The sequence below is a fragment of the Pavona decussata genome, unplaced genomic scaffold (assembly GCF_977016875.1).
Source record: "Pavona decussata unplaced genomic scaffold, jaPavDecu1.1 SCAFFOLD_77, whole genome shotgun sequence".
Taxonomy (NCBI): Eukaryota; Metazoa; Cnidaria; class Anthozoa; order Scleractinia; family Agariciidae; genus Pavona; species Pavona decussata.
In genome coordinates, this window is record NW_028145495.1 from 165,745 (window position 1) to 182,219 (window position 16,475).

The following is a 16,475-nucleotide window of genomic DNA, read 5'->3' on the forward strand; positions in this document are numbered from 1 at the left end:
GGGGGGGGGGGGGGGCAAGAAACCACCGTCCAAAAATCTTGGCGCCTCATGCTGCAGAAAACCTCATGCTACCCGAAACATACGCCACATGTTCAAAGCTAAGAACTACTGCACATGCGCCTCAGGGCTGACTGCCAACCAAAAACATAACTAGCGCTCTTTGTTTTTAACTCCTTTCAAATTGCATTTAAATGCTTTTCACAGGATACTCAACTGCTGGTCCATCAGCCTTCCCCCAACAGGGTGGGGGTGATCTCAGCCCTCGCTCTACTCTTCAGCCTCCTGGAGGATTCAGCAGCCTCGGAGCAGCAGGAACAGATCCGGCGTCAGCTGACAAGAAGAAAGCGGCTCAGCAAGCTTACCAAGAGGAACTTAGAAAGCAGGTAATTAAATTAATATACACTTTTTTATTTTTTTTGTAATTTTTTTCCTGAACTGTTGTTATTGTTACATGTAGTTGTGTACCAGAAATGTCTAATCCCCAAAATAAAAATTTCCCTAATCACTTATTTCAAACCCACCTCCCTGGGGCTAATATGCAGTACCTGAGTATTCCCCTGGGCTACATGTCATATTATTGCTACTTGAAAGAGTTTTTGACAACATTTCAGTTATTTCCCTGTCAACTGGACTGCGAAAGTAGACTCAAGAATTGTGCAAGGCAGAGTCATCAACTTCCAATCTTTGTGTATGGCTCTGCCTGTTGCAGCTCTTGGATTTAAAGCAAAAAGTGAAAGTTGTCAAGTAATGTATAAAACATGAGGACGAGTGTTTCACTTGATTTCCAAACACCAAGAAGTGAGCTAAAAAAAGAGTTATAGCTGATTTTGTTTTTTTAACCAGCTTTGATGTGTTTGGAAATGAGATGAAAAACTCTTTTTAGTGTTTGATGTAGCTTGTCAAACCATCAAAAAATTCATGGAGAAATTCAAAGGAAAAGCTCACCAAACTTTAAGATCACATTTCCAAAACCTCCTTCACGGTAGTGATTTCCTTTGTTTTCTCTTCATGAATTATTAATGTCTTTGAGAAAACCTTATCAACAACTGTTAAGCAAACATTGTAACAGAGTGCACAGTTCTGGTACTTAAATTTATAATTCAAGCTCCAATAACATTGTTCTCCTGACTTAAAGATGCAAGAACGAAATTCAAGGAAGCAAAAGGAAAAGGAGGACAAAGAAAGGTGAGATACTGGACTGAATGGGGAGTGAAAATTGTTGAAGGAAAGTATGAAACTGAATTGTAAATTTCCGTCACTGATATTTGTAGGGGTGGGGTCAGGGCTCAAAATAAAAAAACCCTTTCTGGGAAGCAGGGGGTAATTAGAATGGATAGTTTCCTCAAAAAGACCCCTTTCACCCACTAGTCAGCTTCTCTAGAGCAAAGGAGACTTGTGGTAAAGCAGGCCATTTCATGACATGATCTAATTTGTGATCTGCATTTTTTTCCAGATATGACAGGAAGATTGAACAAGAGGCAGCCAGTTATAATCCCTGGGGTAAAGGTGGAGGGGGTGCCCCTGTGAGAGATTCTACGGGGCATCTTGTTGGTAAGTCACCTGCCACTCATTGTCACAAATGTGGGTGGATTGTTGGTATAATCACACTCTGGCCATCTTGAGCAACTGACTGAACTATATAGACTCTTTCACTATCTCACACAGAAACTCACTTGCTGGTGGATTCTGTTTACAGTAATTTACTAAAACTGGCTATTTCAAATGCCCATGTTTTTTACTTTGTTTCCTAAGCTAAGCTCTCAGAAACCAGTCATGGTAACTGCAATATATTCCAAAAAGTAAATCACCTTGCAAACCTTAAATCATAGGGTGACAATAAGATACCAAGGAAAATACTTCTATAGTAATAATTACTACAATGATTACAATGATAATTAAGTAAACTATAATTATTATAATGGTGATGATGACAATGACAATAATGATGATGATGGCAATGACAATGATGATTATGATGATGATGATGATGATGATGATGATTATGATATACATAAAGTGATTTTATAACTGATACCAGGCTAATGTTTCCTGTTGTAGCTGACCTGCGCACTCTAAAGCAGTTGAATGATCAAGGGGTTAACGTGAGTCCAAGAGATCAGCCGCCTCCAGTGGAGACCAGATTCGAGCCACCAAATGAGCCATATCTGTCTCCCAGGCAAGGCGCAATCAGTCAAGCCAGCCCAATGATGCAGGCTGCAGGTTTGTGACTTAACCTGTTAGTTTCTTAACCCTTTAAGCCCCAATATAGCTGCCCCCATCCCCCATCCCCTTAGGAAGGACTAATACTCAGGTTAGCCCCAATAAGTTGTGACCAGCTTATAATTTCTCATTACATTGTCACTGTATGATCAATCGTACAGGTCATGTGAGAATATAGGAAATGGTCAACAAGGATGTTTAACACCTTCTCCTCTCCAATACTATACGAAATACACGGAAACCACTAAGGAGAATCTCCATGTTGACATGAGGCTCAGAGGGTTAATCCTGGATCAACCAATAATAATTATGAGTAGCTGAGAGTTGACAAGAATTACAGGCAGCCTATGTCGCGCATGGCCGGTATTTCCGAGAATGAAATGAACATTCGAATTCCTCTTTGTAATGTCTGGCATTTGAATGGAATCTTGATGATTTCTATGGAAATCTTTCCGAAAAAGACGCATTAACTGAAAAAAAAAAAAAAAAAAACATTTAAAATATTCGGGAAACAATTGTTATTTTTGAAGTTCATAGGGGGTTTAACAAAACTGTGGACTAAACCAATTTAGTCTACATCTGGTGCCAGTTGTTCAAAGGCCGGATAACTTTATCCGCTGGATAAGGCACTATTAATCCACAGTTTAATGTATGGCGAGGTGACCTTTAGAAACCACCAGGCTTATAGTTAAACGTTGTCTACTATAAAAACGGTGGCAAGAAGACACATACATCTAGCATTGTCTGTTCAAAATACCACCTATAAACAGATACATATAGGTCTGTTGACTGTCTTTTAAAAATCATGGTTTAAGTAAGACGTGATTTGAGTAATGTGCCCTTTCTTAATTTAGTAAAGTGAACATTTCATCACCTTATTAACATGTTATATTTAGATCAGTTATCAGGAAATGTAAGGCGTGCTGGATTTGGCAGATCAGATCCTCTCAAAGAAGCTCAACCTCAGGTAATTTACTTGCGTTTAGAATCAGGTTCATTCTTTGAATTCTCTCAGCCACATAAAATAAACTATGTGCAGAAACTAGCGATGAGAATTTGTATTTTGCCACAAGAAATAAGCTCAGCACATGGGTGGGCCACATTGCCAACCTTTTGTTCTGTGTTCCTTTGCATAAACATACTAGACACATTGCTGCTGCTCCCCCTGTATGGGATGTAAGTCCATTGTAAGGTTACCCTGACCTGTTCACGTTACTTGTACTACTTCACAATTATTCCAATTCGTTCAACGTTTACAATGTGGCTGAACTATAAAGTAACAGAACAGGTGGGAAGCGCATTCAAGTTAAGACAGGGAAAGAAAAATTTACCGTCATGTGTTCACGTTCTCCACAAAACCTTGAATTTGGTCATTTCACGTTGTTGTTTGGCCGCTTAATAGTGGGTGGCCCCTAAATCGGTGGCTGCATAATAGGGGTTCGACTGTGTTATATATAATAATAGTGTGAACATGAAACAGGTTGAATTTTGAGCTTAATGTCCATGTGTCAATATTTTATTAATGTTAGTTTTCTTTGTTTGCATCCTTAGGATGATATGAAAAAAGCAGCCAAGCAAGAGTATCAGGAATACCTTCGAAAACAGGTGCAATATATTCAATCATAGTTACTAACTATATGATTCAATACATTCAGGAAATACGTTTAACTCCAGGAAAGAATGTGGTGAAAATTGATGATGATGATGATGATGATGGTTTTGTATTTCCTTTCCTGTGTAATCATGTTTTATCAGTTTAAGCCAATTTTTAATAAGGAGGTATGTTTCAGCGCGTTTGATCATTGTGTGGATACTTCCGCTATACAAATCTCATGTATGATGATGATGATTATTATACATTCATGTTCGTTTGACGAGAGAGGCCGTTATTTAATGTTTAAAACACGAACAGCAGTGTTTTATCGGGATTTAAAACAACGAGGCGCAGCTGAGTGGTTTAAGACCCGATAAGACACGTGCTGCGAGTTTTTTGAACGGCTTCAAAAACATTCCTGGAAAAGCGTGTGTCAAGAGAGTTCATAACAATAATGCTTTTGTGAACGTTGGAAATTAGCATACGAGAAAAACATTAAACACCGCATACTAATAAGGAGGAGGTTTTATCGGGTTTTAAAACCACTGCAGGTGATGCTTTATCGACCATTTGATAGGTCAATGGGTTTTTGGAGTATTAATGAGCTTTTGAAGTGCAGAGCGTAGTTCTTCATACTCAGATAGAAATTGTTGTTGTTCGTGGTACGAGACAGACTACACAACTATAGCACCCTGTTCATTTCTCACTAGTGCAACTCGTCTGTTATTTAAACTCACCATGTTTCTAACTTAAGGTTGAAGAAAAAGAGAAGAAGAAAAAGGAAGAACTGGAGAAAGTAAAGAAAGAAGAGGAAGAATTGGTGAGATATTGTTCAGTCCACATTAGAAGTTTAAAATGCACCTTTACGGAATGAATTTGTCAAGAGAACGTAGATTCGAACAGTTGTCCTTGACTAATAGCATCACTACTCCTCCTGGAGATGATCCTGGCACGCGTTTCTCAAACTCCCGATAAACTTCGGACCCGAAAAAAACTATTTTACATACACAAAATTCATTACAAAAAAAATCAGTATTTGACAATTTTGAAAGCGAAAACATTTTAAGTTTTCCGTGATAAACAAACACATCGAGTTAGTCTGTACGAAAAACAACCAGTATTCTTTTTACAATAACTGTCCAAATTCCCGCGCGCTGATTGGCTCGTAGCTATTGTCTATAAGAGTACAGACAATAAAAATGACGTCAGATGTAACGCGCGCGCTTTCTCAACGAAAAAAATCACAGCCAATTCCGCTCGTACTTTTTCCATGTTATTGTAAAAAAAATCGGCGGCAGTTTTCTATGGTCTATACTCTTATAGACCATAAAATGACGCCATAAAATGTCCAAAACTTGGCAGCGGCGAGTGGTTTCACTGCCAAGTTTTGGACATTTTATGGCGTCATTTTATGGTCTATAAGAGTACAGACCATAGAAAACTGCCGTCGATTTGTTAAATAGAGATGGAATAAGAGAAATACTTTTCCCAAGCTCGTCGGGAGCTTTAAGAAACGCCCGCCTGGTCCTTTGAGCAAGGCATCGGCGGCAGGTTGAATGAGTGAGAAGCTTAATAAACTTTCTTTTGTCACCTCACTCCTTTAGGAAAGAAAAATAGAAGAGGACAGAATAAAGATGCAGAAAGACTTTGAAGAAGAACAAGAAAAACTCCGAAAGAAGGAAGAAGAGGTATTTCTCCTGACTAATTAAATTGGGCACATGATGGTTGAATGAAAATTTTGTTATTAAACAGGCCACTCAAATGTCATGAAATACATATGTCCTGGTCGATAACCATGTTGTGTTTAGCTAACAAGTGTTATTGTTCAATACTTGTGACGTGGTAAAAGGTTTCTCTGGTTAAAAAATACTGTATAACAATCAAATGTTTAAAAACGGGTTAAACCCCAATGTTTCGGCTAAAGCTTCAGCCTTCATCGAGGTGTGGGGGGGGGGGGGGGAAGGGGGAGTGATAAGAATTTGATAAAGAGCACGTTGCATAAAAAAGAAAAATGCAAATTTTGAGCTAATTAAGTCATTTAGAGTTTAAATCAAATGGTGGTCTCTGCTTTCGCTTGGAAAGATGAGTGTTCAGCAGTCAGTCTGTGGTTGTGTTACTAGGTTAGTGGCTTCTCTTGTGCGAGGCTAGACCAATCTTGGATTTGCATGCTCGGCCACATACGGTGCACATGTGTTCGAGAGTAGATGGAGGCAAAGCTAAATTCAAACACTCATGCAGTAAATCCGTCGTCCCGATTAGGTGATTCTTGCACATGTTAATTTCCCAGGAGATGGATGGAGTGGAGTGGATGATGTTTTGTTCATTCACCCCCAAACTACTCCGCCTTGTGTGATGTCTTGGACCTTCTTTGTATCATCCTTTGAGCTTTCAAAATTTTCCAACCCCTTTTCATGTTTTACATGGTCTCTCTGTTAGGCAAGGTTGAAGAATGAACAGATCAAAGAAGCTCAAGAAGCCAAGAAAAGAGAAGCAGAGAAGAAAAAGAAGGAGATGGAAGAACAGAGGCAAGCTGAGCTGAAGAGAAAACTAGATGCTGAATTAGCTGCCAAGAAAGCTGCTGCTAGTGAAGTAAGTATTATCAACTAGTGATATAACCTCCGCTTATGTTATTTGTTGCATAAAATGCACTTTATGCCAACATTTATACATTGGTGAGACAGGAAAGAGGCTAGATGACCGATTTCGCGAACATCTGAGAGATGTTGAAAGAAATGACAAGGATGCATCCAAACCAGTCGCTCAACACTTAAATCTCATGCCTAACCACTCTAACAAACTCATGGCAGTCTGTGGCATTTCTCTTCATCATGGTTAACACAGAAACCCACAAAACTTTCGAACAAAAATTTATCTTCCAAATTGGCACTCTTAATCGCCAAGGAATCAAGGAACGCTTTCATTCGACTAATTTATTCTTCTTTTCCACGTTACCGTGCACTCATAGCGTGGCTCCACTGTTCAGCATATAAACGCACAAAACCCACAATTTCTTGATTTGCTCTGATGAAGGACTAACGCTCGAAACGTGAGCACTGGGGAAATCTCTTTACGATGGCCGATTTACCTTCAGTTGTCAACTCTGTTGATAAACCAAACATTCGTTTCTACTCCCCACCGACGCAGCACTGCAGTTTCTTTAGAAACTAACCCGCTCAACTAGTGATATTATTTATGTCTTTATGCTAGTGTGAGTTGACCTTTTAAATCTCAACAAGCACTGTATAATTTCATTCGCCGACTCAAAAGCTAGACCCACCTTGTACTGCATATTAAACATCACCACGGGAAATTACTTCTTACTAGTAACTTTCATTTGAATGGTCACACTTTAGAATTTGGTCCACCGAGTGAAAAGGTCTAAATATTCAATTTTGTTGCTCATCTAGATTAGCTCTTTAGTTTTTGTGAGTAACTTGTACCAGTTCCCATTATCTTTTTCACTACTTTTGTAAAAGTTTGTTAAAAAAAGTGGTAAAGTTGTTGTTGTTGTTTGTAAATTACCTTGCACATCATAATAAACAGCACCACGGGAAAGTACTGCTCAGTAGCTTTCATTTGAATGGTCACACTGTAGGATTTCACACACAGACCCAAAAGTTAGAACCACCTCGTACAGCATAATAAACAGCACCATAGGAAAGTACTGCTCAGCAGCTTTCATTTGAATGGTCACAGTTTAGGATATTTTCAAACTTGCAATTACACAATGTAATGCAGTATAACTTAATTAATTGACCACTCCTCAAAGTAACGTTTCAGGCACAGTTTTCTATGTACACAAACGTTGAAACAATATTAATATATCTTATTTAAATTTGTTATTTTGCCATTTCAGGGTTTCTCTGCTCAGGCCAGGTCAAACTCACCACCCATTCCCACTGTGCGGAAGAAGATGGAGGTATGTTGAGTAACAACTTGTAAATAGAGAGGTTTTCAATTGTGTTATAAAATCAAAGCTAAAATGCCGGTCCGTTGTTAAAAGAGCGGATAACTTTATCCAATGGATAAGTTGCTATCCAGCTGATAAAATGTACTCCAACCAAAGCTTTTGGCAAGTTTTTCACACAATCCCATACTTAAATTAGACAGACGCTTCTACTTCATACACAAATTATAGGGCTATAGGGAACTGCTTGCACACATTTTATGTGCTGCATAGCGACCTATCCAGTGAATAAAATTATCCGCTCTTTGAACAACTGCCTGGTGATTATTCTGGCCAATCACAACAGATGCAAACAGCGCAATGAGCCAATCAGAATTCAAAGCAAATACATGTAACCGGCGCCAAGCGCGGGAAAACGCGTGCGAGCGAGGCGCGATTGGTTTTAGTTTTGCTTCTCATTGGTTGAGAAAGTGGCGTGAGTTTTGCCAACCAATCACAAAGCTTGGTAAAGCAAAAGTAAGAACAGTGAAGTGTATTTATTTAAAACTAATTTTCTTTATTCCTTTTGTCAGGAGGCTGGTGAAGATATGACTGACTTCAGGTCTTCTTCACCGCCCATTCCTACCATAGCTAACAAACAAACCTCTCAAGGTAAGAGCAACGAAGCGTTAGAGCTTGCATTGTTAGTGCTAGTTTCTCTTTTATAATAATGGCTAAATATAACTTTTCCTGACAGCGCTAGTCTTAGCTAGACCTTTTTCTGAGCACCTGGTCCGTATTTGCCAAGTTTATGCAAAGTTATGCAAATATATTTCTAATGTATGCTAATGTATTTCCATTCAGCAACGTGTAAGTACATTGTTATTTGTTTGGCCTATAGTGCAACTGTGTACATGTGTGCAACTCGTTGCTCGAATTGGCCATTTTCCGAGTTGCTTTGAGCCTCATTACGAAAGTAAGGCTAAGTGCAAAGCTTTTCTTGTGAAAATTAGTTTTGTTTGCATATGAATGAAGACTAATTTTCTTAATAAAAACTTTGCACTTAGCCTCGCTTTCATGATGAGGTTCGAAACAACTTGAAGGGCTGGTAACTCTGGAGTTTAACAGTAAGATCGAATTGACTGTGCGAACTTACTACAGCGGAACCCCGCCTTACGACCACCATGTTAACACGACCACTTTTTGTGCCCCGAACGAATTGAAAGTCCAGTCATTTCCTTAGTTTTAATACAATCTCGTTAATCCAACGAGCCTGTTATTACTACCACATTTTCACGACCCGAAGGTAGTCGTATTTATGGGGTTGCGCTCTATGTAACTGCTGTTTTTTTTTTCTTTAGGTCCTGTTGTTGCATCTCCTCCTCCTTCTGCCGCTCGACCTCAACGTGAACCAGGTAAAATATACCTGCCTGCTCCAATTTTTTTTTGTCTTTTAAGAACCTGTTTCCATCCCCTTAATTCCCACCAAGTTTCCAATAAAGATTCAACTGGTACTTTACTCAAGAGATTTATGTAGTTGTCCAGCCAGTGTCTACCTTTGGACAAATGACTAGATTTCTGTCACGTCCTTGGTCTGGTCTTTATCCTGTCGGGACTTGGCATTGGATCATTTCTGTTTGCGAGCAAGGAATCGAGCCATTTCTTCAGACAATCTCTTTGTCTGGGACATGCTAACATGAATAGCACAAAACAGCTCAGTATGCGATGATCCGTGGCTCTTGATTTGAGTTCTTTGTTGGTGTTCTGTAAAAATGATTCTAAAACTGTGAATTTGTACCCTTCTTCGAGAGGAAAATGCTCATAAATTATAGCACCAAGTGAAACATCATTCTACTAAATTCTTGAAAGAAAAACGTTTGCCTTAATGATGAACTTTTCAGCAATTTCTGTATAATACAGCTGCAGGACTTGAAAACATTAGCCAATTTTTTTCAAGTTGCAATCCACTGCCTTCCTGGCCATCCATACCAAAGACGCATAGTTTCAAGGGCTGGGGGGGGGGGGGGGGGGGATTTGCGTCGCTCTCCGTGATATTCAAGAGGATAAAACACTGTTTTGAACCTCTAAGGAAAGTGTAAAGTGACTTTTAAATTGTTAGTAAATAAAATGGGAATTTTTAGTGGCTTCTGTAGAGTGGCTATTTCATCCACTGTTTCCAGGTCGAATTGGAATTTGGGAATGTTGGTTTTTGTGGAGGGAGGAAAACCGGAGAAAGCGGAGAAAAACCCTCGGAGCAGAGACGAGAACCAACAACAAACTCAACCCACATTTGACGCCGTGTCCGGGAATCGAACCCGAGCCACATTGGTGGGAGGCGAGTGCTCTCACCACTGCGCCATATGGATGACAAAGGCTCTTATCTCTGGTCACTAAATTTCTGGTTTTCTTATTTTCATGTTTAAAGAGCCTACGAGAAATGCAGTAACTGATCAAGATGTACTGAGTCAGTTAACAGCACTCAGGCAACAGCTGAAGAATGAAGAAAAAAGAGTGCAACAGCAAATGAATGGTTCATCAGCAGTGGTTAGTTTAAATTTCCGAGTATGCCTGTGTCACGGACTGAATAATGCATCGTTCTCATGATTCTAACTGTTGTCAAAATTCCTGTCCACAGTTTTGGCTTGGAAATGCTTACCTTTGTTATCTACCTATCATCAGATCAGACCCTTGGTCAGATCCTCACGTTTATTAGCCCACACACAGGGTTGTAGCTAAGAAATTTGTCTGTCGGTTAGCTGAGAAATTGAGCCGGCTAAAGAAGGCGCGAAGTGCCTTCTGCCGTCGGCGGAGCCGACGGAGGGGTAGTTATGGGAGGGGGTCGCCCCCTCTCATTAGGGGGGTATGGAGGGCCGTCCCCAGGAAATTTTGAAAATTTTAATTCAATTTGGTGCACTCTGGTGAAATCTAGGGGCTCTTTTATGCCAAAAGAAACAACCATTAAAGAGAAGGTCAGCTGTGGTGCCGCAGTTTGAAACGTGTGGTACAGAGATTCACCCTGAATGTATTCAACATTTTCTCCCTCGCTTTGACGTTTCTATATTTCCTTCATGTGGTTTTCGTTTAGTTTGGCGTTCCTTGAACTCTCTACCATGTCTGTTCACTGTGCCCCTAAGGAGAACGACAGACCTTCTGAGCAGACAGTGCTTTGTTTTACTTTCGTCAATCTATGCTGTTTTCTTAATTCTCTTTTTGGTGAGCTCACCAGAAGAATAGTTATTTATTTAAACAGGGTAAAATCCATCAGGAGTATAAAAATTAGAAATAACCCAACTCTCCTAAACAAAATTCAAAACCTAACTACAGCTAATCTAATCTAACTAAAACCCGTTTTTTTATGAATGCCGTGTACACTCTAACATTAAAAATGAAAATACGTGCGTAGGATTTTCATTATTTACTTAACATTGAAAGTAATGAGAACGAAAGCTACGATAAGTACGATAACAACGCCTCCCATTTGTTCCGAAAAGGTAAGTGCTTTTAAGTTTGCACTAGATATAGACTATCAGAAAATCGATTCTTATAAACGCTTAGCACTGTAAACAAAAGAGCTGTCCGCTCGTTCGTTCAGCTGTTCATTCAGTTTCGCGGGTTCGTTCACTCGGTTTCTCGTTCGTTCGTTTTCGCCGGCGAGCACTCGGCGGACCGTTTACGTTTCTGGTTTGTTCAACTGTTCCTCCATTTGCCCAGTTCTTCTTGCTATTCATGAGCATAAACATGTTATAAACAATAAAATTTAACCAATTAAAAGTTGTATTAAAACATTACGAAGAAGTTCCTTCATGTTTTTTTTTTCTCTATCAAACTACAGAGAAAGACTTCTTCTTTCTCCGATCTGACACAAATACCTGGTAACAAACTCGTTCCCAATCTTTCGCAACGCCTTGAACGCGGGGGCTACCAAGCTTTGTGTTGACAAGATGGCGGACGCAGAAAACGGAAAGAGGACACGGTAAACAAGTTCTCAAAACAAGACTTTTTTTCAATTACTTTATGGCATCGATACTCAAGGTGGTCAGGAATTTATTCAACCTTTTCACTTAAAATATATTATTCTAAATCGAACAATTGCTAGTTGGTAACTGAAGAACTGTTCATTGCCCTTTTACCGAGTGTTTGCCACCCAAAATCAGCCGGCAATGACCTCTTTCCCAGCCGGCGAATTTTGCCGGCAGCCGGCGCTTAGCGACAACCCTGCACACACAAAGATGACTAAAAAAAGTAAAAGTAAAATAAACTAAATGTATTTATACACGGTTAGATTTAAAGCTAGAAGCTTGTGGGGCTGTATAATCAAACAACTATTTTGAACAAAACAACTGCAAGGAGGCTTACCACTTGGTTATTTACAAAGTGTGGCCGAGGATTTGAACAAGAGACTACCCCGAAACAAATCCAGCTATTAGTCAGAGAGGGGACTCGAACCCAGGGCCTCCAGATTGCGAGTTCGCGCCTCCTAACACTCGACCACGTTGCCGCCCTGTGGATTTGTTTAAGTCTTCCAGAAATGCTTTTAATTTTTTTATACATATACTTCGAAGTTTAGAGGGTGGAAATGGGCTCACATTTTCTTTAATTTGAGAATTTTGTTGCCGGAGAGAGCTGACGTTTTTGCGGCTTTTGTTTCTCCCCCGAAAAGCCGACAAAGGTGTCTGCTCTTCAGTGCAGGCAAGGAACTAAGAGAACATTTGAAACAAAGGCCTTAGTTGCACGGTTAGTGCTGTGTAATAAGATGAACATTTAATTCAAGAACAATGTTTGCTTTCCATTCTTATTGTAGACAAATTATTCTAGTATGAAACGTGCTCCTGAAGACCTTGGAAGCAGAAGGTATGAAATTACTGCAACTCACAATCATTTCATCTCATTACAGCGCATGACTATAATATGGCAAATTTATTGATTTACTAATAACATAACAGAGGGCACAAGAGAAACGAAGCTGCTACCACCGCCATCTCCCCCCTCCCCCAGGGAAGCACCCCTCCCCCCGCTTTCCTCGGATTGGATGCTAATCAATCGCGGACTACTCTCTGTCGGTACTCATTTTCAATGGGTGTCAGCTACTCTAAAGAAGTAACACTTTGTCAGATGCTAGGCCTCAAACCACCGACTTCAGCCCCAATATCAACGTATATTTTCTCTCCACTGTTCTCCATGTACTTCTTATGGTCCAGACAACAGTACTTGTTGGGAGAATTTGCTTAAACATCGAGACATTTCATCTTTGGTGATTATTTCCTTATTTCTCATGACCTTTGTATTTGAGCAAGTGATTATTTTGTAAGGAGGAATGAGACGCTGGTCACTATCGTGTAATAGTCATCTCCAACCTTCGCGATATTCAAAATGGCGGTACATAGAAGATACCCTGGAACGTGCTGCGGAAATACTCTACGAATCGTCAAGCATTTTGTGACGACTTAGTTGATTTTTACCTTTGCTACATTTTTTACAGTACCAAATATGGCTGTTTTCATATTGTTTCCACGGATAACGTGTAGCGAAGAGTAGCGAAGGTCCAATCAAGTGTGTCACGTAACAAAATACACCAAGATTCGTGGAGTATTTTGTAGCGTGTTCAAGGGCCTTCTCTGTACCGCCATTTTGAATAATGCGAAGACGCTGTCGTCTTTTCGCGATTTTTAACTGATTTGAAGCGATTTTTAAGTCAACTTGCTGTCTTGTCTCATCAATGCACTACACTGTTTTGACCTCTGTTCTATCCATTTTCATGTGCACGTAATGAAGCGTCGGTTCTTCAAAGTTAATCTTTTGCTTTGATATTATAAAATTTAACAGAGGTAGAAGGGATGTTGAGGTGTTTGAACGAGCGCTTGCCAATAAAACCGCAGTGGTGAAGAAAGACGCAGAGGTATAGTAATCATTCTCAATATTGATTTTTTTTCTCTTCACTTCTGTGAAGAATAAAACTTCATTCATTTGTGACTTTAAATGCTTTGATTGATTGATTGATTGGTTGGTTGGTTGATTGGTTGAATGAATGAATGATTAATTGATTGATTGATTGATCGATTGATTGATTGACTGATTGATTGATTGATTGATTGATTGATTGATTGATTGAGTGGTTGAATGAATGATTGATGGATCGGTTGGTTGATTGATTAATTGAATGAATGATTGATTGATTGATTGGTTGATTGATTGATTGATTGATTGATTGATTGATTGATTGATTGATTGATTGACTAGTTGAATAAATGATTGATTGATCGGTTGGTTGATTGAATGATTGATTGATCGGTTGATTGATTGATTGATTGTTTTCCAGGATTTTTCAGCTGCTGATGAATTTAACAGGATAAAATATGAAGGTAAATGTAGGCAATTTTTTTTCTTCACATTTGTTGATTGTATGACTCGAGACTAATAGAATTCAAGTTAGAGCTGACTATCAAATCTACACTGTCCGACTTTTGAGTCCATTCATCTCTCAAAGTAAAGTGTATTATAGTGGAACCTCTAGTTTGGAACACCCCCATTAAAGGGACATAAACCTTTATCCTGAAAAAGTGTTCATATAATCTTTGCATCAGTGACACCTCTATTAAGTCTATTAAGGCGGCGGAGCCAGTTTCTGAACAACCCAAATGTTGTTGAAACCCCCATGAAGGGGACAACTAGACATCATTTTCCTGGTAAGTTACCAACCACCAAAGAGGATTGAAAAGGTGAATCAATCTGATCACAAGTGATGACAGCTTTCAAAGCTTGAACTTTTTGTTTCCAGTATTCTTATCAATGAATGGCAATTTAAAGGACGGTGCACAAATCTATGGTGGTTAAATATGATCAAAAAATCTGCCCAACCTCTTTTCAGGGAACGCCTGATTACAGGACACTTCTCTTTGTCCTGAGGTTATCCCCTTAATGGTGGCTCCCCTGTACGTTTTCTTTGTGCGCCTTTAAGGGGACACTTCTCTTTGTGCCGAGGGTGTCCATTTAATGGAGACTCCACTGTACTTTTTCTTTGTGTGGTAACTGAACTGATTTGCTGCCATTCTTGACAGTTTTTCTGGGGCTTGAGTTACATTGGACTATGTTTCTTATAAATTGGCACAATTTTGTGGTACATAACCTCTTCCACATCTGATTTGTTAACGATTTGTTTTGTTTGTGTTCATGTTTCTCAGACACCTCGTCTCTTGCCGGCGAGTTCCGCAGCAAGTTTCCTGATCCCGTGTCCACTAACAGTATTCTAGACCTTCAGCAGCGGGCCTTTATCATGTGAGAATTACTGTTGATCTAAAATAAATGTTCACTGTTTGTTTAGACTGTTTTCAGGTTTTACTAACAATGGCAAAAGGATTAATCCTTTCCTGCGCAAAATGTAATACTCATCTTTCAAATATTTGTTTGGACGTGATGAATGCAATTTATAATTCACATGAAAACAAATGAAAGAGATTGCATTGATGGTAAAGGGTTTAAAGTTATTACAGTGCAACGAACCCAACCGGGGCCGCCCAACATTGATCAGCCAATCACAGGTCACGTTTACAACAAAGGAGTCTTACCAGACTTACAGGGTAACGTAAAAAGTAGGAAAAAGATTCGTGAACTCAGAATCACAAACGCCTTGGGCGTGGCCCTTGTTTGCTGTGCTTATTAACGACAAGTTGTGTTTTGCCATCACAGGGAACAAGAAGACAAACTAGCAGAATTGAGATCGGGTGAGTACAGCACGTCTGTATAACTACTGAGGCCGCCTTTCCTTTCCTATCGACCAAACTAAATCTAGATTTGCGATCGAAAATTCCATTTTGGGACAAACCAGTCTTAGATTGCAATCTCGACGTCCCACGTACGAGAAGGATTGGAGGAGATCAGTTTGGTGATAAACGTTCTTACTTTTGGCTCCCAAAGTAGTTCACTTATGGCAAGTTTAGTTTGGTAGCTGAATCTAGTTTTTGTGTGAAGTGCACTGTATAGTACTCTACCCACTATGTCGTCAGGTATGCAAGAGTGAGTGAGTGTCCGTAAACAAACAGGTCCGCAGCGTGTGCACAGCACTACACACATGTACGCAATGCGTACCTATTTTTTTGTCATGTGCTCCGTTCAGCGCACTTGGATTTTGTCCTGTCCTTTCTTGTACAGATTCGTTCCGAATAGAAACAACCATGGAGTGACCTTGAGAGAGATTTGATATTCATCATGTAAAGAGAGGGCTGCCAGCAGTCTCTTATTTTCCCTAGTAGTAACTAGTAGTAAAGAGAGCGAATTACACGAAAGCGCGAAAAATGCCTCGCGCGAGGAAACGCGACGCGCGGAGGGAAGGCAGTTTTCCTCGCGCGCTCGCGTGGTCCGCTTGCTTTACTATCGCTAAGAAAAACAAGGGACTGCTTGTGGTCTATGTCATGAGCGTGGGACAAATAACCTCCCGTACACCGACAACTCAGTGAGCCACTTAAAATCTCGTGGCAAGCTGGGCCATTTATTAGCTTCATATGTGACAAGCCTGCTACATACCAGTAAGATCAGCGATGTGGAAAGCGTCCTTTGCTTCCAGCTAGCGCGAAAATCCAAACAATCTGGATTAATAAAATCTATAGATGGATTGACTAGCCGTCTATTAACAGGGAGGGAAGTGAGCAGTGTAATATTGATTACATATCTCTCGAGATCAGTTGGGTTCGTGAGAAAATGGAGTTTGAGAGCAAGCCTGTTGGTAGCTTGCGTAGCTGGCGGTATTGTCCGTGTGTAAAGTTTTGGAGGCTTAGCCGCGAC

At 39.9% G+C, this 16,475-nt stretch overlaps 1 protein-coding gene across 1 annotated transcript in view; it reads left to right on the plus strand.

Moving 5' to 3' along the window:
* LOC146476367 (uncharacterized) overlaps nt 1–16,475 on the plus strand; it is a 45,314-nt gene that overhangs the window by 21,593 nt on the left and 7,246 nt on the right. Inside the window, exons 20-37 of the mRNA XM_085114533.1 lie at nt 205–383; nt 1,136–1,185; nt 1,454–1,551; nt 2,059–2,220; nt 3,117–3,187; nt 3,772–3,825; nt 4,569–4,634; nt 5,419–5,502; nt 6,251–6,403; nt 7,671–7,733; nt 8,294–8,372; nt 9,062–9,115; nt 10,126–10,244; nt 12,502–12,551; nt 13,524–13,596; nt 14,017–14,059; nt 14,879–14,972; nt 15,384–15,418. Of these exons, the coding sequence (XP_084970659.1) occupies nt 205–383; nt 1,136–1,185; nt 1,454–1,551; nt 2,059–2,220; nt 3,117–3,187; nt 3,772–3,825; nt 4,569–4,634; nt 5,419–5,502; nt 6,251–6,403; nt 7,671–7,733; nt 8,294–8,372; nt 9,062–9,115; nt 10,126–10,244; nt 12,502–12,551; nt 13,524–13,596; nt 14,017–14,059; nt 14,879–14,972; nt 15,384–15,418 (1,527 nt within the window). The remainder of the gene's footprint in view (nt 1–204; nt 384–1,135; nt 1,186–1,453; nt 1,552–2,058; nt 2,221–3,116; nt 3,188–3,771; nt 3,826–4,568; nt 4,635–5,418; nt 5,503–6,250; nt 6,404–7,670; nt 7,734–8,293; nt 8,373–9,061; nt 9,116–10,125; nt 10,245–12,501; nt 12,552–13,523; nt 13,597–14,016; nt 14,060–14,878; nt 14,973–15,383; nt 15,419–16,475) is intronic.